Genomic DNA, 22447 nt, shown 5'->3' on the forward strand with positions numbered 1-22447 from the left:
AGATATGGCAATAAATTTCCAGCCTTAGAGAGAAATGCGGCAATGCAACGTCGTATTCAATCAGCTGGTAACTAACAGTATTAGTGTTGTATTTCTTTTCTGTTGTTTGCTTATGTACTGTTTATTATTTGTTAGATTAGACTAAGAGTGATTTATATTTAGTCAATCGATGGTAGGTCAGTTTGTAACTGTAAATGTAACGATCAAATTGTATAGTAATCGCAAGGTACACCTTACATGAGCGTCGCCGTTCCAACCATATTACCAATGTGACACAAATTACTTCAGACTCCCAAAAATAATAATTAAAGTAAAATATATTTATAAAAAAAAGGAAAAGCAATATATAGGAACTATTTTATAAAACAAAAGTAAAACTGATTATGTTAAATGGAAGATGCCTCAGCACAAGGTGACATGATGCGCGAAATACCTGGAACATAACAAAAGTATGAGCGACCAGTTCACCTAAATACCATTTGTTTTACATACTTTCGTCAAAGTAAAGCACATCGTGTCTGTCACCCGCGAGTGCTAAACTACTAACAACAAAGAAAGGTACCTTGCGGTGCAACAGAGTAAAATAAAGTAACGGGTGAAAGGATTTTAACACACTGTGTGACTCAAACACTCCAAAATAGCACCCTGCCTGGCTCAAGTACTCCTTCAGGTAATTAATAATTAAAGGATTTTCGTCAATGGCTCAAGCACTCTGTCAGGTAATTAATAATTAAAGGATTTTCGCTAACGGCTCAAGCACTCTGTAATAGCGTTACTTCTTAATGAGAATTGTAAAGCTCAGGTACTTGAGTTCTAATCTCTTTAATGAAATAAGACAAAAATGCCAAAACAATAAAATGTAAATCAAATCGGCAAGAATTTAGCATTTTGATATTTAAGTGAACATGGAAATGCTCTGTGATTAAACTCACCGATAATTGTTGATTATTTTCACAACTGTAACAATTCAGTTCACACATGGATTAAACACCACACACACACAAAAAATAATTAGATCTTATCTGAGCTTACTGGCTTCAAGCGTTTGTTTACAAAATGTATGCCCGCAGATACTATTCCCTGGCTTATCCCATGCATTTCATTTTCGACTGCTCTTAATGCGTCTGATGTCGCCGTTGTGATAGCGGGCCAATAAATTAGTCTAACGAATAAACTAAAATTCCAAGAAGTAGACTTACTTCTTACACCAATAAGTAGAAGAAATCCAAATGTTGAAGGGGCAGTTGCTACATGCTTATCATTAACAGCCAATACAAGCCTTACAGGAAACTGATTTTTAGCTTATACACCGACTACAATCATTTCGTGAAACAACATTTATCCGTAAACATGATACAAACAATTGGGCTCTTCAGTACTTTCCTACCGAAAGCACTAACACAAATCCACTAGCACCTGGAAATCGGTTTCCTGCAAGGCTTGTATTTGCTGTAAATGATTAGGGTGCAGTAACTGTTCCCTTAACATTTACCACACTGTCATACATGAAAGGAGCCAATGTTACGTGCTATTTCGCGTGGACTACTTTGAGGGTTGTCTTGTTGCCGATCACGACCCGAAAATATAGTGAGTACCTTGTGGTTATTGTACAATGTGATCGCTGCGTATTAACAGTGACGCACTGATCTACCATCGATTCACTAAATACATCAGAGTTACAACATTAGAAGAACAAAGAAATACTAGCTACATTCAGCTATAGCATAAACACCTTGAATTACACTTAAACTAATCCAACAATTAGTAAACAATACATGAGCAAAATAGTACCAAAGAAATACAATTGATTCTCCTAGTTACCTGCTTATTGAAAACGACGTTGCATTGACGCATTTTTCTCAAAAGCCGAAATTAAAATTACCTGTACTTTCAACGAAAACGTTGATCCTTAGAACCGTAAATATTCACTTAATTTTCTTATTTCATTGTGCCCTATCGTCTTCTAAAAGGCTGCTACTTGTTTCAGAAATACCCTGTATATTATACATCGTAACTAGAAATTACCCATTGCAATATATCTTTCTATTGCAGCTTATTATTTAAAACTAAAAATGGAAAATATTAAGCATTTCGATATCTTTCAAATTACACTTCACTCGACTATAATTCTTAGAATTTCAATATGTTTCGAAGGACACCCATAGACATTTTTCACAAAAATATCAAAGCTAGAAAATCAATAACAACTACCTTAAAAGGCTAGGGACCAAGAACTCTAAACCGCTTAATCCAGTGGTTGGGTTGAATCTGTATTAAAAGCAGTGAAAAAAGCAGCAACTAATTTCTAACCTCCACTTTGTCCCCCTTGAGAATATCATATATTCATAGAATTGAACGTAAACTAAACTTCTAAAAATTACTACAATGCCTTTCTTGGAATGCTAATTTTAGAAATAATTTATTCTATTCCAGTGCTTCCCACATACAGGATACTTGGATGTACATCTTCAGCTTCAATTAACATCTTTGGTTATACTGACAGCAACATCCTATGGATACAGACGGTGTATTTTGATAATTCTTTCGTTATTGATCCTTGTATCAATCAGTTTTTCCTTCATTCTTGTATGGAGGGAGGAACTGAGAGTATATGGATTCCTATTATATGGCATGTAAGTCCTTCATTTACAGAAATTAGATTAATTCATGTTAGTACACAGATACGTACTACATTAAAATACACAACACACGCGATGCAATAACAGACAGCATATGGATCGATGAATAATAGTATTATACAATAAACTCAAAAGAAAAACACATAAAGTCTTCTGCAGATGGGGTGCCTACTGGAGCCTACTTATTGGTTATACAAATTTTGCTACATCTGTTGTGTGCCTATTGTCTGTATAGTTTTGTCCTAGTTTATTTAAAAGATTAGTATGTTTAGATTTGCAGATGATATAGCAGTATTAGCATCTCGCAAGGAGGAATTAGAAATAGTTTTAAATAAATTGGAAGCAGTATTGACAAAACAGTACTGTATAAAAATAAATAAAAGTAAAACAGAAATACTGGTATGCAAGGGAAGGAAAAGTAAGGAAAGAACGAATATAAAGATAGGAGTCGAATAATTAGAAGAAGTGGCCGATTTTAAGTAACTGGGAAGTCAGATAAGTCAGGGCGGAAGGAGTAGTAGGGATATAAAGCAGAGGATAGCGCAGGGTCGAGTCACCTGCAATAAAAAGAAGTCACTTCTATGCTCGCAAGCGGTTAATTTAGATATTCGAAAAAGGTTGTTAAAGGTGTATGTTTGGAGCACGGCGCTGTACGGGTGCGAAACATGGACAGTCGGCGCGGCGGAAAAGAAGAGGTTAGAAGCTTTCGAAATGTGGTCTTACAGGCGAATGATGAGGATACCGTGGATAGAGAAGGTTATAAATGAAGAGGTATTAGAAAGAGTAATAGAATAGAGGATTCTATGGAAATCAATAAGAAATAGGCGAGATAGGTTAGTAGGACACCTTCTCAGGCATAAAGGTCAGAGACCTTCTAGAGGCAGAAACGGAAGTTGAGAGGGGTAGAGATAGACCTAGATTATATTACTGTTTGCAAATAGTTAAGGATATGGGTTGTTCTAGGGAAATGCGAAGATTAGCGCAGGATAGAAAAGAGGGGAGGTGAGTGTCCAATAAGTCTTAGGACTGACGACCTTATGACGATGATGGTGATGATGAGTTTGTTTATGAAATCAAATGTTTTTCATTAAACAGGGCTGTGGTACTTAAATGATGCACAAATTCATCAATCGTTTGGAGACCTAGTCCGAGGAAACTTCTTTTCACAATCGTTAAGGGGATATTATCCTGATCATTGATATAAACGGCTAGTCTATTTAATTAGTTTTTAAATTGTTTATTCTCACAACCACACACAAAAAAAAACATGTACATAATCTAACAATAGCAAAAGAAACGACTTAACCTAACTTATATATATGTATATATGAAGTGAAAAAACCTGACAGAAAAAGAAAATGAGACATGGATTGTTGACAAAAAGGAGATGAGAGAAAAAACAGATATGAATATATATACACAAAATTACATGGCGGGTACAAAGAGGCTAGAGCTCTCTCTTCCTTGCCGCTGGTGGGTGGAATGTCAGAGTTAGCCAAATACTGTTAAAATACAAGGCTTGAGAATTAAATGGTCGGAGGATCTCTCTCTTCCTTGCCGTGTGTCGGTGGAATGTCAGAAATGCTGGTACTGAGGAAAGCATCGGTTATTTATACAAACCCCAGTACCAAGCAAGGGTTGGAAAAAGAGGGATTGGAAGTGGGGTGATGAGAGAAGGGCGGAATCAACAATAAAAACGATTTGGTTTTTTAGAGTTGACTTCGCGATGGAAAATGAAAAAAACCAATAGCGGCAAATGACAGGGCATGCATGAAAACATAGGATTAGGAAAAAGAGTCGTAGTTTTAAGATAAAAAATAACAGAATTGACAAATAAAACGAAAAAACTAGAAAAACAGTGACGAAGACAGTAGAGAAGGAAAGAATAGTTAGAGAGAATACTACAACCAATAGGAGCAGGAACACTACTTTTCACTACACAATTCTAAATATAAAATGATAATTTTAAATAAATAATGATACAACGCAATATAATAAAAAAAGGCCAAATTATTTTTTTTTCAATGTAAATTCTTCAAATATTCATAACAAAATAATAGTGTGACTATGGCGACACAGGCATAGCAATAAAATAACCAGTCACTTTGTATAATCAACTGATTTATTTATATTTACAATACTTTATACATAACATCAATTTCCAGCGTACTGTATTGGCCGCTTAAAATAAATAACAAAAGATGACTGCCAACTTTAAATAAATAATCAATTCCGACCCTACCATCCAGTGACACTTCCGCTCACTTAAAAAGAATAATTAAACATTATTTACTAGCACTGATTTCAAAGTATTATTTTAAGTATTCAAAATGCGGCCAGGGTCCTTCCAATTCTAATTAACTCACGAAAAATCAAGGCTTACAATTAAATGTTTGTTTATTGAAAATACAGTAGCTTTTGAACTATTTAATTTGAATGAGTGAGATTCTAGCCCGCACAGTAGTGTGGTAATCTAGATTACATTTTACGCTGGTATCGGTTGGTAACATATTTACAGAAAAGAAACAATAATGGGAGTAAACACTTGCTTCATGTAGTTGCTATAAAAACGCATGAGAATCATAAAGAATAATATGTGCAATTATAAAAAATATTTCTTTCCTGATTACTACAAAAGATATCGACTTATTGAACTGAATTGTTATTTTTAGTTGAATTTCTCTCTTGTTCAAACAACTACGATTTACACATTTAAGGTATCGATTGACTTCATGCGCTTATGTAATCAGTTTAACCTCAAACTTAATTATTTGAAAAGTTTTTCTACTTTTATTAGAACATCTGCTTTTGTTTTGCAGAATTTATTATTTAAAGATTACAGCAAGTTATTTTGAAGAGAAAAGTTTATTTACTTCATTGTTCGTTATTCTTAAATTCTTCTTGAATAACAATAACCATAGGGATAACCGTAACCGTAAAAATTTTCGTAAAAATACATTATTTTGACACAGAAATGTAAACAGTTGGATATTTTTAAATCTAGAAACCTTTGAAATTCACTTGTTATTAATGACTCACAAATACCTACTGAAAAATTATAAGCAAATCAACTTATCGGTATTTCCTATTTTAAAATTGCCGCTTTCTCCATTGTTGAGATAAAAAATATGTATTCCCTTTAAAATAAGTGACTTCACTTTCAACCAGCCTTGAACTTCAATGTTGATATCACACTCAAGGTCGCCAATCGATTGCCCCGATGAAACACTTCTCTTTCCTAAAATTATCTCCGAAATAATGAGATAGAATCAACATTATTTGGATATTTGGTTATTCTCATAGGTTGGGACCGAAAAATGAAGAGCCAATCACCTTCAAGGATATATCTTATAACAATATTTTCCATTATTTCCGTTACTGAGGTCAAAAATAAGCATTTTCATTAAACAAAATGACTTGATAATGGATGTCAAGTTTAAGGTCAAGTTCAAGGAAACCAGCTGATTTCCTCTTTGAACACATGCAACATTTGTATAAAACTTTAAATGATAATAAGATCCAAGCGAGATATTTTATTATCTTAAGATAAATGATTCAACTTATTTACTTTACATGTTATGTACATTGGATTCACAGATCTAGAAAAAAATTTTTGACAATGATAAATGGGAAAAGATGCTAAATAAATTGAAAAATGTAGTGATGATATATAAGGACAGAAGAGTGATATATTGTATAAAGAACATCAGGCAATTATACAATATGGGCAACAATGTAGAGCAGCGAATATTGGAAAGAGAGTTAGTCGAGGTTATACATTTTTTTTAATATGCACTGCTATTGCAGATGCAATTAACATCAGTAAAGACAAAAAATTATTGCATGTGGGGGAGGTAAAATTTGGGCTAGTAGGGGCAAAATAGAAAAGAGACACAAATCTCGAAGTCGCCGATTTTTGATAACTGGAATCAGGCATTTCAATACGATATTATTTTTTCATACATACCTTTTTGTTAATATGTAATAAAGTTGCAGTAAGACAGACATTAAAAATGCCATTCCTTAAAGATTCTAGCAATTGTGTAAACAAAACCGGAAGCTACAGTAAGAACTTTTAAAAGTTTTTAGCCGTTATAGACGTAAAGTTCTCAAACGATCGTAAAGTAAGGTAGTTACAAAGTTTGATTTAGTTCCTGGCTACCGATATTAGGATTTAATTTAGTATCCAAAATTGTTGAAACGAATATTTGGATACTTATTGTCGTAACTAGTAGGCGAAGAAGGAATATTAAATAAATTATTTTACACGGATAAGTAAGCTTAAAAGTAATTTTTTTAACATAATTGACAATATAAAATGCGATCAATCAAATACAAAAATTCTGTAGCTGTCTAACGTTCACTTATTTCTTTTTTGTAATAAACTCTGCAATAGTTTCGGCCTGTTGAGCTTTTTTACGTTCGATGTAAACCAAAACAACTTATCATTACCTTATTTAAGTTCAAGTGAATCCAAAAATTTTATGAAATAGTCGAATTTTAGTCTTATTATACAGATTCATTTTTTGGGAGTCTTCAGAATTTAAAATGTGAGCATTGTAAAACAACTTTCTACAGGGAATCTCACGGTGACCACCCATTAAAATATTTCGTAAACTAATTCGATTTAAATTTTGAGAACGGTTATACCGGAAGTTGACATCAACTTCGTTATTTTAAATGGAACACTCTGTGTATGACAGTATTGAATTCTACTTATGATTTTAGGTAGACTTTCATAAGGCTTTCCTACTTCTAAAATTTATCGTTTTCGAGATATTAAAAAAAAGGCATAGATCAGTAGGTAGCGAAAAAGCATGCCTATTTTATTTTTAAATGCCGTAGCCGGATGCGATACCACTTCTCCTTTATTTAATGAAGGGAAACGTAATGTAATTAAAATATTTGAAAAACGTCATGATTGGCAATTTAGCGCCTCGAGAAACGCAATCTCAGCCATCTTAATAATTTATTTAACATAGTTTAAACAATTTCCAAAGTTTATATTTTGCTCAAATGCTCTACTCATTTAGCCCAATAAGATGGCATTAAGAAATGTTTTTATTTTTATGTTATAAGCAATGCATGGGCAGATATGGGCTTGTTCGTTCAGTTCGGGACTAGACTGATGGGTCTACCCCCAGAGAGAAGTAATTAGGTATACCTATGCCTTGCACGATTAGTCACAATTATTAACGCGGGTTGAATATAGATAGGAAAAATCGACGATCGTATGTAATCACAATTATTTATTGTTAAATAAGTTGCTTGGACTAATCTATGGAGAGTTGAAAATATTTCCAAACTTATTATTTTCGCGACCTACCCCAAATTAAAAAATATCGTTCTGCGAGTAGTAGTTTCCGAGATAATGCATTTTGTTTTTCGGTCGTTGCGATTTTGAAGCAGTCCGAGACTAAACAGCGAGCTGCTACAGCTGATGACGTCATCTCACGTGAATCCCTATTTCGAACGGAAGTACTTTTAACAAAGTCAGTATCAAAAAAGGATTTAATAAATTATTACCACTATTTGCACAATAATCAGGTGAAGTAGTGATTTGGACTATGTTAATTTGGTTCTTTTGGTCTAGTATCTTCCAGTTTTTGACCAAACCTTACTTCTCTATAAAACTTTTATGTGTCTCATTCCCACCAGCCACTAATGCTGGTGTGCGGGCAATTCCTCCAGACTATGCCAGAAGGTAGGGCGGAAGATCCTATTTAGTGAGAAAGGTGAGACGGAAGGAATGTAGACAGAAGAGAATGAATGATTATCTATGGAATATTACTGCTTCAGCATTTGCCTATATGATTCAAGGAACTTTGGATCAAGGTAGACGGACCCGGAATTGAACCACCTTTCTCCCGAATGCTAAGCTGTGGTCTAACCACTAGGCTATGCCGCTCCGTGTACTTCTCTTACACTAAACCCCTGTTATACGGCAGCTGTGACGAGTACGATCGCGGACATTGTAGCATGGGCTATGGCTGTAGATTTTGCTTCAATTTTTTTGTTTGGCCTTTTTTATTTTTCACAGTTAATTTATGCAAGAAATGTGTTAAAGTATTATTAATTTCGTCATTAATATTATCAAACATTCGACTTGGTGGTGGATAAGAGTCGTGAAAAATTGTAATGGAACGAATATCTTCTTTAATTATTTATTGATGCAGTAGCTTCTACAATTCGAAGACGTTCATCACAATGATTTTGTTGTTTTTTCTTCATACGACGTATTGGTCAAATATTAGTTTTCGTGGTAATTACAGTATTACTCCAATATTAAGCAATCATTTTTCTTATTATTGTTTTATCGTCTGGAATGTAATATTTCATCACATCTTTCAACTCACCCAACGTGAATTGACAATCGCCATTATTTTCTATGCAATAAAAAACATTGTCCATGGCAATTCTAATATTTTCATTCAATGGACGGCCTGCGGCACTCTTTCCAGTGACTTACAAAAAATTGGAGAAACATATTTAGCTTAGAAAGATACTAAGTCATACTCAAAATTCACACGCTTCTTTACACTTCTACCATATTTATCACCGCGCGCCTCAGCAGCTTTTAATACTGTGTCTTTAAATGTAGGAGTACTCACTTGTCTAATAGTCTGTATTTTATTTTCTTTTCCTCTCAATTCTTTCACTCGCTTCTTCTCCACAAAACAAACATAATTTTTTGAAATCAAAACAGCTGATTCTTTTCTTACGCGGAGATTTTGGTGTACTCGGTTCTTCTTGGCGTCGTTTGAAAGCCGCAGTAGTCACATTGTTCGTAGAATTTTTACTATGACCATTCATAAAAATCACAGTATTTAAATATTCAATATTACCATCACCTCTGGCGATACTATCATTTTTTAATGTTTGTAGACCACGCCTAACTCTACTACATCACCATCCGATAACAATTCATTACATACAAAACACGTATCACTCATAATGAAAACTATAGCATGAATCTACTAACATGACGTCTTTACCACTCAAGAAATATTTTTCAATCGAACTAAATACAGTCCAACAGGCAGTAGCAGTTGTAAAGTGACGGATCTCGTAACAATAAAATACGGAACATCTGTCGTTTGTATGATATACAGTAGATTCCAAAACCTCTACAATATAAGTATATTTTTCATAAAACGCCCAAGTATCAGATAGAAGTTTTTCAGACACTTAAAGTAAATAATAAAAAGCAATGGAGTTTACGCCTTGGTGTACGGTATACACTTTCCTTCTCAGCGCTCTACTCCGAAAACAGTTAATTTTACAGAAAAATCCAAGAGGTATTTTTTGTAAATAATTTCACGACGAACAATTTTTGTAATGACCTCTATTGACCTTCGAGTAATAGGTCGCGAGATATTCGCGAAAAAATGATTTTCGTGAGCTTTTGACCTTTAAGACTTTCAGCCGGCACGATATCAATGTCGATTTTTCACATCTTCATTACAACGCCATAGTAAAGGTGTATACAAAAATTCAGCTTACTAGGAATTTTTCCCCAAATTGGGGTTTAAAATGCCTAAAATAACTGGACTAAAGGGTAAGGCGCGTCCTAGCGCGTTCTCTGCCTCCTTTCCATCGCGGCGGCGGGCGCTTAAAATGCCGATCCGACCCGCACTCCGCGTAACAAAAACTTAATTTTATTATCCATGCAGGTAATAAGTATGTACTCGTGTTTGAATAACACTCTGTTTAACCGTAAACTAAATTTAATAAATAATGATAAAATATTATGTACGAAAAGGGATATCTAATAATAGACAGTAGCAGAATCGCAGTGTGTAATTTATATAATTTTAAAACAGAAATTTAACACAAATCAACAAAGTCTTAAATATACAACAATCTAGTTTAGTACTCCTGATTTTTTCGATCAAGCATATGAACTTGAAATTGATCTTTTCGCTACCAAGTGTAAACGTCGAAAGAAAATCCACGGTACTTGTTATTTCCAATTTTAAAATAACGGATTTATCACGTGGATACGACCCTCAACTCTATGTAAAGCTTTCAATAGATGCATGCTCTCTTAACAAGTGCTTACCATGAATACGACAGTTATGAATTTTTAAACGTATGAGTTATCCTGACAATTGATAATAGATAACTATCTATAAAGTTACATATATATGAATCAGATGAGCTGAGTATGTCACATATAGACATTTTAAACGTATCCTTACCACCAAGCCGAAAAAGCACTTAGTCCAGCGTGAAGTACGTTATTATGCAAATACAGGAGGGAGTATCATCATCCAGAAGGTATAGCATACCAGTTTTTTCGGTGTTGATTTGTCGTTTCTTACTATTACCAAGAATAATTCGAGTTTTTTATTATTTTTGTACTTACACACACATACACACGCGACTGTTTTCGTTTTCTTCATCATCTCTAGTAGATACGTCGATGTGGATCTCATATTTATATTCTAGATTTGTCTTTTTTGATAAATACAGATGACAAAGGTAAGACCATAGGCAAAATGTGTTTTATCTGTATTATCATACTTGTCAACAGTGACTGTTTTCGGATATTCGCAATATTTTGTAATAGTAACATATGTATGCAGTCTGGAAGTACTATAATTTTGAAATCAAAATCAAAATAAGTACTAAAAACAATTAAGTACATTTTTAAGAGTTTCCCATCAGGAAAATAATTAAGGAGGATTTTCTGTTTGAGTCTCTAACTAATAAAATATTTATATAATATAAAATTGAATAATACTTTCCCGAACTAACTACATTTTATCTGTTTTTAGTACTGAAGAGACAAATAAATTCTTCACACGGTTTTATATTAAAACTCATCTACGAATGTCTGCGTGGATAATTGGAATGATTATGGGATATCTTTTATTCATAACCAAGTCTGAAAAAAATAAAATTGACCTTAATAGGGTAAGTAAATTCGTCGTAAGAACTTGAACGCAAAATATTAAAAATTAATGGCAATTTAGAAAACATGCCAATGATTGAAGTTAATATATGCATGCCATAACAAAAAGAAAGAAAAGTGTTTTTGGAGTTGTGCCCCCTTAAAGATAAGTTATCCAATGACGACTAATAATGGTAAACTGATGAACTATGTATTCGGCGTGGCGAACGCCATCTGCCGTAATTGGTTAATAATTGTGAGTTCATTAATGATTGATGAGATCTCTTTACAATTAAGCATAGAGACTTCTCATGAATCCAAAATGAACTAAAATTGATCGGTGGTTGCAGTATTCGAGCACTGCCCCATAAATGCTTTCGGATTTTTTGGTTGTTGAACAATATGTCACTTTTTTGTTTGTTTTTTTTTTACTTTGTACAATATGAAAACAATGTACAACTTACTAGCTATTTAACACAAACAAAATCGAATATATCTATATTTACAAATATTAATTGAAGACACAACAAAAGACGTCTATTAAGTTGCAATATCTATTAATCTTACGAACGGTATATTACGCATCCAGAGAAGAGAAACCGATATATTAAAATATTTTTTGTAAGAATTTTGAAACAACAGCTGGAAGATAAATAGAAACTAACATTTGACAGAGTAATTTTTTGTTAGAAATGGGAAATACATAGGTACTGCAGCAACCTATACCTACCCGGATGTTAAAAAAATATAATATATTCACAGAAAGTTGAAATATTATTGGTTATCTGTATGCTTCAAACGTCAGTTTGCAACCACTGTGACGGCTATTCAGGCGAAATGGATGAAAACCTTCATCACCTTTTTCATGGATAGTGTCGAAATCTGCTTCCCTCACAAAATATATTTTTTTTGTTTTACGATAAATTGTAAGAAACTGTCGGGCGGTGAGAACGAAGAATATTTAAAACATGAAGAAAGAAGTTCATGCTGGTCAGTATCTGTCGAAACTGCCTGATGCGATTCTCGATTTTGATCTTGTTGTATGAGCGTGTTTCAGACAGTTTTGACAAAACACAGAGCAACTGTCCTGCTGCCTAGATACAGCGTTATATAAAGTACCACAAACGGCGCGGTAAACGTCATATATGGTATAATGCACTTGCACTTTAATAAGTTCAACAAGTTCTATTTATGTTGATGGATATCTACCTGCTGAACTAAATCCACGACAACAAGATCGAAATCGTGATCCGCATCTGGAAGTTTCGACAGAATATTGACCACCATGAATTTCTTTTTTCGACCTGGTTACGTATGGTAAGGTAAGCCGTGGACCAATGTTAGTTAATCTTTTCAATCGAGTGTAATTTTCAAATGTGATATGACATAATACGACTATCCAGTACCTTTACAAAAAGGTATTAAATTAAGTTAGAAAATTAACTATGCTTCAACCAAAGTAATCACGTTGGGAACTGCTAGACCTCCGCTCAACACCAACTATGTAGTATAGGGACGCGATCCAGCCATGCGAAGTTTCGCTACCTCGCACCTGGAAGATAACTACTTAGGATCTAACTGGGGTCAAGTTACCTCTTGAGTAGCCCGGGGGTCGCAAAAATTATCCACAATACAGCTTAGCCCTCTGGACTTTTGATTGTGATATATTGTTCAACATATTCTCTGAGGAATTTTTTACAATCGTAAAGCCTTTTCGATTGCATGAAACGACCGTTTACGGGATTCTGACAGATAGCGGTCTAGCTCTGTTCTACATTTGTGATGGCCTTCTTCGTTTGCTTGAAACGGCTATCTAAAATATTCAGTCAAATAGTGGTTTAATTAGCTCCACCATCATACATTCGTGCTAGCCTTCTTCGCTTAGATCATTCTCCATTTACAAATTATAAAGCGAAACGATGTGGTAGAATACGTGGTCCAAGAAAAGGAAGTCCGTTTAACTCCAAGTCGCACTCTTCAAATTTTCATAAAAATAGTGGTTCCGTAATCATCAAAGTACTTGACCTCTATCGGTTAATAAACTGCTATAAATACAATTTCGTAATAAACGACAACTACAGATAACAGGTATTTTAATTGTGAGATAGTTTATGGGCTTACAGCAGATGTAGCTGCACCTAATCACAATAATTGTAGTAGCGTCGTACGCATTTTGTTGCAGCACGGTTTGAACTAAACTCTCACTTTGGACAAACATTCGTTTCTTGGTTTGATGATTTATTGATAATGTTCTTATGACAGCCTTAAATATTTTCATGTATGTGTAAAAAGTGTTTATCATCCCGAACTAATATCAAGGACAAATCATACACCTACATAATCTTGTAAATAAACTTGCAGTCCCAAATTCTGAGTTTTGATTTTTACTGTTAGCGTATGTTGCTTGTACGACACGCATAAAATAATCTGACCTTTGAAACTTTGACGGTTACATTTACTACAGCTGTTTTTCCATCAATTGCTTGCATAAATAGACGGTTTCCTAAATATTTTGTATTTGTTTACTTGCTCAGGGTATCAGTGGTGTACGCTGCACACAGTTATTCGTATCTATCTCTAGTTTTCGATTTGAATGGACATGGACGCTATTGAAAATCGATGAGTAGATAATTAAGTCCTAAAAAGTTTTTAGCGATTGATAATATTAATAAAAAAGTTAACGAAGACTAATTAGCAGAGATGTTACTAGCTATTTGTGAGAAAGTTTGAATGATCTCTTTGTTCTAAGTTTCTGTTTCAAAAATTTAAGGGTCTTTCATTTTATCTCGATGTACAAAGATTAATGCTTATTCAGGAAAGTTATCTGTACGTATAAGCAATAATTCTTAATTAGTCATCATCTGGTTTATTAAAAAGTTCAGTAAAATTTAATTGACTTGTTTAAAATTATTTGTAAGTCAAAAATTAGGGATAAGTTGCAACCTTGTACTATGTTACTGGTAATAAGCCTTCTCATGAATGCTCATAAAGTATAACGTTATTTACGACCTTTTTAATTACACGATAAAAAATTAAAATAAATTATGGTAAAACAAGAAGAACAGGAGCTTCAGAGTTAGCTTACAATTTTTTATTGAAAAACGTTTTACCTACATTTCGTCGATTGAGGCATCTTCAGGTGTATTGTGTTATTAAGGGCTTGACATCGTATTCGAATTATTTGAATATTCAGATGTTTGAATACCTATAATTCAAATAATTCTATTTCTCAGTTCCAATTTCATCATCAATAATATTAATACGGCGTTGTACAGGTGTGAAACATGGACAGTGGCAGCGTCGGAAAAGAAAAGGTTAGAAGCGTTCGAAATGTGGTGTTATAGGCGGATGATGAGGATATCGTGGGTAGAAAAGGTTAGAAATGAAGAGGTATTGGAAAGAATAGGAGAACAGAGGACTCTATGGAAGTCAATAAAAAATAGGCGAGATAGGTTGGTAGGACACCTTCTCAGGCATGAAGGTCTAGTCAGAGACATATTAGAGGCAGAAACAGCAGTTAGGAGGGGTAGAGGTAGACCTAGATTAGATTACTCTTCGCAAATAGTTAAGAATGTGAGCTGTTCTAGTTTTAGGGAAATGCGAAGTTTAGCTCAGGATAGAAAAGAGTGGAGGTACGTGTCCAACCAGTCTTAGGACTGATGACCTTATGATGATGATGATGATGATGGAACACTTAAGGAACTGTTCTTTTAGTAGCAGTTAATATGTAATATCAGTGGGAAATTAATTTAATTTCTACTACTACTACAGATTGTCGCGAGTTAATGAAGAAAAATTTCAAATCCGTGTCTGTTTAGGTTTTGCGATGACAACCAGACCATTGTTCAGTATGTTCTGAGTAGATTTCAATGAAAACACTGAATATGTTAAATACTATTTAACCTTTAAATTTTCAACTTTTAAACATGTTATATACAGGTACAAAAAGTACGACATATAAACTTGTGTGGTGGATACAGGTGTCGATACTGAGACACTTAACTGTTGGATCATGAATGAATAGTACGATCGCCTTCATCAACATATATGCATAATATAAACGCGGATTGATTAATTTCCGCTTATCAAATTAGAAACACTAAATAATATAAGAATAATTCGGAAAATAATTGACTCATGATTAATATAAAAAACCTCACATATTCGACCAATTCTCCACTGTAGTACTGGCAAATTGGTTTCGTGCAACAAGAGTAAAGCTCCTACTTGAACGTTAGAAGTTGAGCCAGGCTTCGACTTATTTAGGGACTGCAGGGAAGTTAAATATTCCGAGAACCAGCGCTTCCAAAAATGTTGAACTATCGCATGCAATCGCTGATAGATCTTTAGACGATTCAATGCAGATGCGTCGAAGTTTTCCTCCGGCAATGTCATTAAATTGTCACCGATTAGGAAATGGGCCGGTGTTAGGACATTAAAATCATTTGGATCGTTGGAAAGCGATACCAAAGACCTCCAATTAAGTACGACCTCAATTTGACAAAGAACAGTGTATAACTGTTCAAATGTCAACAAAGCGTTTCTAACAACAACTCGGAATAAATGAGGCATTAGTGCAGGAATTAAACTGCATTTAATTGAACTTTCCAATAAAAACCCCCGTACTTCGGAAAATTTGAATGACATATTGATCAATTTTATAAGTTCATTTCTAGTGCCTACAAAGTTTGTGGCATTATCACTATATATCTTTTTACACAGACCTCTTCACGCAATAAACTTTTTCAAGCGATTTTAGTCGATAAATTGTCCAAAAATTCAATGTGAATCGCCTTTGTAACGCAACAGACAAATACACAGATATAAGAAAACCGTTTGTTTTTTGGATCGCAAGATCAATTGACCTGCAAGATCAACGCCAACTGGACTGAAAGGTCTAGCTGGAACAAATCTGGATTTAGCCAAGTCACCCATTCGAACAAATGTTTCTGGAGGTTGAGATTTAAAGCAAGTTACGCAACTGTGCAATACTCATTTAATTGCATTTTTACCATTAACCTGTTCTCCTTTCGCATATGATTTTGGAGAAAATGTGCCTCGCATGCATTTTCTTCGCGCGTGTAAATTTTATCTCTGTTTTGGCATTTCTTTTGTTATTGAGATTGTAATCTATCAATAGAGATTTTCCTTGAATAACAATGAAAACTACTTGAATTACTAGTGACCGTAACAGGTCCCGAAACTATCCACCCTTATTTCGTTTTTTGTGCCATTAAATTTGTTTAGTGCTAATAATTATCTGTATTTTTACAGTTATTTTTATTCAAAAACTTTTCCGTTATTTACTTTCATTACATTTCAAATTTCTTTGTTCCTTTGTTCAATCCAACTTTATTACATTTCTTCAAACATTACTTAAACTGTTTAGGTCATAAATTCATTTCTGTTATTATTTGGTTTTACAATAAGTATTTCGTGAATATTCTAATTGTTACACAGACAAAATGTACGTGAGGAATTCAAATAATTCCTGGAAGTATAAGTGAGGTTTTTCTGTCACTAATACCTGGCTCATTGTTAGCTCTTTCATACTTGTTTCCAGAACTTTTTTGTATTTGGTTGAGTTCAACACCCTCTCTTATATGACGACATTCAGGAAATTCCCACATTTATCCACCACCATAATATGTTTCATTTAGACTCCACCCTCTTTGTTAATTGTTCTCTAGTTTTAAATTAATTTAATGTTTTAGTTAGTATGTAAGAAACCTTTTTATTAAACGCATCATTTAAACTCGCTACTAGTTTTATTTGAAAACTTTCTAGTAGAGCGGGAGTTCAGAAACGCAACTTGCGAGTGGTCTCCGGATAATTTTTTACCTCACGACTGCACAAAATTATCCTTCCCCATTTTTATTTAGCCAACGTAGAGTATATTGAAAAATATACCTAAAAAGTTTTTAGCGATTGATAATATTAATAAAAAAGTTAACGAAGACTAATTAGCAGAGATGTTACTAGCTATTTGTGAGAAAGTTTGAATGATCTCTTTGTTCTAAGTTTCTGTTTCAAAAATTTAAGGGTCTTTCATTTTATCTCGATGTACAAAGATTAATGCTTATTCAGGAAAGTTATCTGTACGTATAAGCAATAATTCTTAATTAGTCATCATCTGGTTTATTAAAAAGTTCAGTAAAATTTAATTGACTTGTTTAAAATTATTTGTAAGTCAAAAATTAGGGATAAGTTGCAACCTTGTACTATGTTACTGGTAATAAGCCTTCTCATGAATGCTCATAAAGTATAACGTTATTTACGACCTTTTTAATTACACGATAAAAAATTAAAATAAATTATGGTAAAACAAGAAGAACAGGAGCTTCAGAGTTAGCTTACAATTTTTTATTGAAAAACGTTTTACCTACATTTCGTCGATTGAGGCATCTTCAGGTGTATTGTGTTATTAAGGGCTTGACATCGTATTCGAATTATTTGAATATTCAGATGTTTGAATACCTATAATTCAAATAATTCTATTTCTCAGTTCCAATTTCATCATCAATAATATTAATACGGCGTTGTACAGGTGTGAAACATGGACAGTGGCAGCGTCGGAAAAGAAAAGGTTAGAAGCGTTCGAAATGTGGTGTTATAGGCGGATGATGAGGATATCGTGGGTAGAAAAGGTTAGAAATGAAGAGGTATTGGAAAGAATAGGNGCTATAACAATACTAACGGAGTTATTTAAACATACAATTGGTACATGTGCAGAATAATAATTTAACTTTTTCTGCGAACAATTGAACAATTTGTTTATGATATTAGACTGCGATCAACTATCCACGAGCACCCAACAAACAACTTGCTTTCCTACCTTATCAGAAATATTTATTTTTGCCGTAGCCAAAATAATTTCCAGCTTTAACTGTGAGTAGAAGCAATCTCGCCACGATAACGTCCGCCTCGGTACCTGATTCACTCAATTTAATAACCGCTCTTGCATTTTCATATATCGGGTGCAGTAAAGCATTATGTCGACCGCCGCATGACTTACAACTACCTGATTTACATTTCTTTTGCCCATGATCCGGGCGTAAACAGTTTTTGCAAAGTTCATGCTTTTGAATTGCTGCATCTCGATCTTTAATGGACATTTTTTAAAACTTTTCGCATTGGTAATTAAAATGATCTTCTTTACAAGATTTTGTGAATTGAAACATGTGCAAGTGTTTTCCTCTGATTTAAAGTTGGGTTTTTGTGATTTTGATTTATTTTCTATTGTTTCTAAAAATTAACACCTTTTTGATAATAAGCTTGTTAAATTTTCAACCCTGGGAAGATAATTTTTGTTGACCGATTCCTTCCATTCTCGTTTTGTAATTGGGTTAATTTTCTCTGTTGCTATGTAGATTAAGAGGACGTCCTAAGATCCTGTTGGTTACCTTAGGGTACCGAAAGTACTCTGGGGTTTTTGTTGAAATTGTTTAACAGTTTTCTCAAATGAAAATGCGGTATATTTTTAACTGTATATGTCAAATAAAGCTTTAACATTTGTGTGAATAATTAATTTCTTGTTTTCATAACAGTCCCTAAGGAGCTGCTAAGCGACCTCGTAATTTTCACTGGAAATTTCCATTGATTGTATAATTTGCTGAACCTTCCCTTAATGCATGATTTTAAATAATAAAATTTTTGAATATTGTTTAGCTGTGTATTTGAATGAATTAATGAATTGAATGTGGCGTAAAAAGTCATCCACTAATTATGATGACCATGAAATTCGGATAATTCTAACTGTGATAATTTGACATGATATTATATATTTTCTACTTTTCATTTGAATTACCGGTTGGTTGCAATGAATTGTTCGAGTTGGAAAAATGAATTGTCGGTCTGCGATTTTGCTTTTAATAAATTTATTTTTGGCTATTGTATTGTTTTAAAATAAGAATTTTCGAATATGTCGCGTTAATCTTGTTGTAATTCGAAACTTGTTAAATACCTTAAATTGTCACCGATTAGGAAGTGGGCCGGTGTTAGGACATTAAAAGTCAGGAGTTAGGAAGAAATAAACATATAAAACTTAATGTTATTTCGTGTAAATTGATACCTTATTCGTGTAAATTGATACCTTATTGTAAGTGATTATTATTCCAAATTACAATGGATAATTGTGCCAAGTGTAATAAATTTATCGTAGTGAAAAGTAAAAGCAATGAGGCTGATTTTGTCGAGTGTGACACTTGCAACTCAAAGTTCCACCCGAGCTGCACATCACTCTCAGCATCCGACATTCGAGTCTTCGCACTCAAGGCTACTAAACGGCAAATGAAATTCTCTTGTTCCTCATGTCTCGAGGGTGATCCACTTACGATTATAAAAAATATTCTATCTACGCTTTCGACAAAAATTGAGGAACTGCAGAAACAAAACGCCGACCTAGTAGAAAAAGTTGAAGGCTTGAAGGATTCGAACGATCGCACTCGTGGTTCTCAATCTGGTTTGGATTATGAATCCATGTATGCTGAGATCGTCGGATGACAGTGGCGTTCTAAAAATATCCTCATTTACGATGTCCCAGAGGACCCTAAACAACCTAAATGCAACAGACTTCACTGTTTCTCGTTTCAAAGCAGGTAACAAGGCCGTGGCTGGTCGCGCCAACGCCAAAAACCAGCAGCTCGTCCCATCAGGGTCCAATTCAGGAACTCTGACATTGCTATAGAATATATCGGTAACAAAACCAACTACAAGGGATCAGCGCGCATACTTCCTGATCGTACCAAACGCCAACGTGAGCACCTCTCGTCCTTGAATAATCAACTTAAGGACCTGGAGGCTGAGGGCATCAGCAACAAGCATCTCAAGTACATTAACGGCGTTCCCAGGATCATGGACAAGCTGTCATCTTCGTCTACCAAACGCACGGAAAACTGATAGCCAGGCAATCCTCACAAAAGTTATATTATCAGAATGTACGCGGACTCAGGACCAAGCTACATCTTTTGAACCGATCCTATGCAGCTTTTGAGAGTTTCGAAATCTTTGCTTTGACAGAAACCTGGCTCTATGACGGTATCTCGGACGCTGAGCTTTCTCTCAACACTCAATCTGCAGGAGGGACAGGCACAAAGGAATCGGCAAGGCTGATGTCGGAGGAGGTGCACTAATTGCGGTTCATAGCAAATACAGTTTCTCGGCTATAGTCACCGATAACTCTCTAGCCCAACAGACTTTTGTCAAGGTCAAAACATTAACTGGTAACTATATCGTTGGCTGTGTATATTTTCCTCCAAACTTAAAATTACAAGCATATATAAGTTTTACTGAAACAGTTGAATCAATTTTTGAACAAAATCCTACGCATAATTTCATCTTACTAGGCGACTTTAATCTTCCTTATACTACTTGAGTAAATGATATCACTGGCATTCACTGTAATGTAAACAAACAATGTCAAAATTCTATTCTCTGTAGTTCCTCAATACTTAGTACTGTTAACTATTTAAATTTATTTTAAAATAATTTCATACCTAATGTGAATAACAGATCACTTGACTTAATATTTTCATCAAATGAAAATACCACTGTTACTCGGTCAGCAATTGATCTAGTTCCGGTGGATAAACACCACCCAGCACTTGATTTTCACGTATCTTGTAATGACAAATCTGCTGAGCTAAATAGCGACGAGATATGTTTTGATTTTAATCGAGCTGATTATGTAAAAATTAATGAAGAATTGTGCAACGTCAATTGGCTTCCTTACTTTCTGGTTAACTCTTTAGAATCTTCTCTAAATTATTTTTATGGCTTTATTACAATATTATCTTTAAATATGTTCCTCAATATTTCGAAAAAGTTTCCAATTATCCAAACTAGTACTCGAAAAATGTAAAAAACTTCTTCATTCAAAGCGTCTCGCACATACTAAATATAAAACTACTTTACACGAATCTGATTATCATAAATTTTCCGAACTACGTAAACAATGTAAGTCGATGGCTGAACATGACTATTCGGAATACATTCGCCACACTGAACAATCTATCATGATCGATATTAAATCTTTTTGGAAATTCTGCAATAACAAACGGGGAGTAAGTGGTCTGCCAAATGAGGTTAGTCTGAACGACTCTGTTGCTAACTCTGGACATGACATTGTTAATTTATTTGCCGGTTACTTTGAATCAGTTTATACAATGGATGTAGGTCATGACTTACCTCCTACAACCGAATCTTTATCTAGCTTTAATCTTGGCCAAGTCTCTCTATCTTAAACTGAAGTGTTTCATAAAATTGCAAAATTGAATCCCAAAAAGGGCGCTGGACCGGACGGTATTCCGCCCTCCTTTCTGATAAATTGTAATTTTAACATAACTCCAATGCTTCATGTCTTATTCAATAAGTCGCTGAGCGAAGGAACATTTCCCGAGATCTGGAAAAGTAGCTTTATAACACCGATTCACAAATCAGGCTCGCGTTCTGACGTCAAAAATTACAGACCTATTTCTATTCTGAGTACTATTCCAAAATTATTCGAAAGTATTGTGATACCTATAATTTCGACAACACAGATCAACAGTCTCTAACTTATTACTGTTTCAGCATTTCACTTTGAAAAAACTTAGTCAAGGTTTGCAAGTCGACACTGTTTATACTAATTTCTCAAAAGCCTTCGACTCTATAAATCGCCCTATTTTGTTAGAGAAAATAAAATCCTTCGAAATGCATGGTGTTCTTTTGCGTTGGCTGCAAAGCTACTTATCTCATAGAATTCAAAATGTTAAGTTCAAATCTTTTATATCACGAGACAATATTGTACAGTCAGGTGTACCTCAGCGTTCGCATCTCGGCCCTTTATTGTTCCTTACTTTTATAAATGATATAAAGCATTCGTTAACGTGCAAATTTTTGCTATTCGCTGGTGATCTAAAAATTTTTCATCCTA

At 34.2% G+C, this 22447-nt stretch overlaps 1 protein-coding gene across 3 annotated transcripts in view; it reads left to right on the top strand.

The window, feature by feature from the left end:
- Positions 1 to 22447, top strand: part of LOC108741615 (nose resistant to fluoxetine protein 6-like) — a 43713-nt gene that overhangs the window by 15266 nt on the left and 6000 nt on the right. For all 3 annotated transcript variants that reach the window (XR_001938533.1, XR_001938534.1, XM_018476469.1), the window contains exons 8-9: positions 2434 to 2633; positions 11420 to 11558. Coding sequence is in view for 1 of the 3 variants with exons in the window: in XM_018476469.1 (XP_018331971.1) it covers positions 2434 to 2633; positions 11420 to 11558 (339 nt within the window). In the remaining 2 variants the exon portion in view is untranslated. The remainder of the gene's footprint in view (positions 1 to 2433; positions 2634 to 11419; positions 11559 to 22447) is intronic.

The sequence above is a fragment of the Agrilus planipennis genome, unplaced genomic scaffold (genome assembly GCF_000699045.2).
Source record: "Agrilus planipennis isolate EAB-ADULT unplaced genomic scaffold, Apla_2.0 scaffold255, whole genome shotgun sequence".
NCBI lineage: Eukaryota > Metazoa > Arthropoda > Insecta > Coleoptera > Buprestidae > Agrilus > Agrilus planipennis.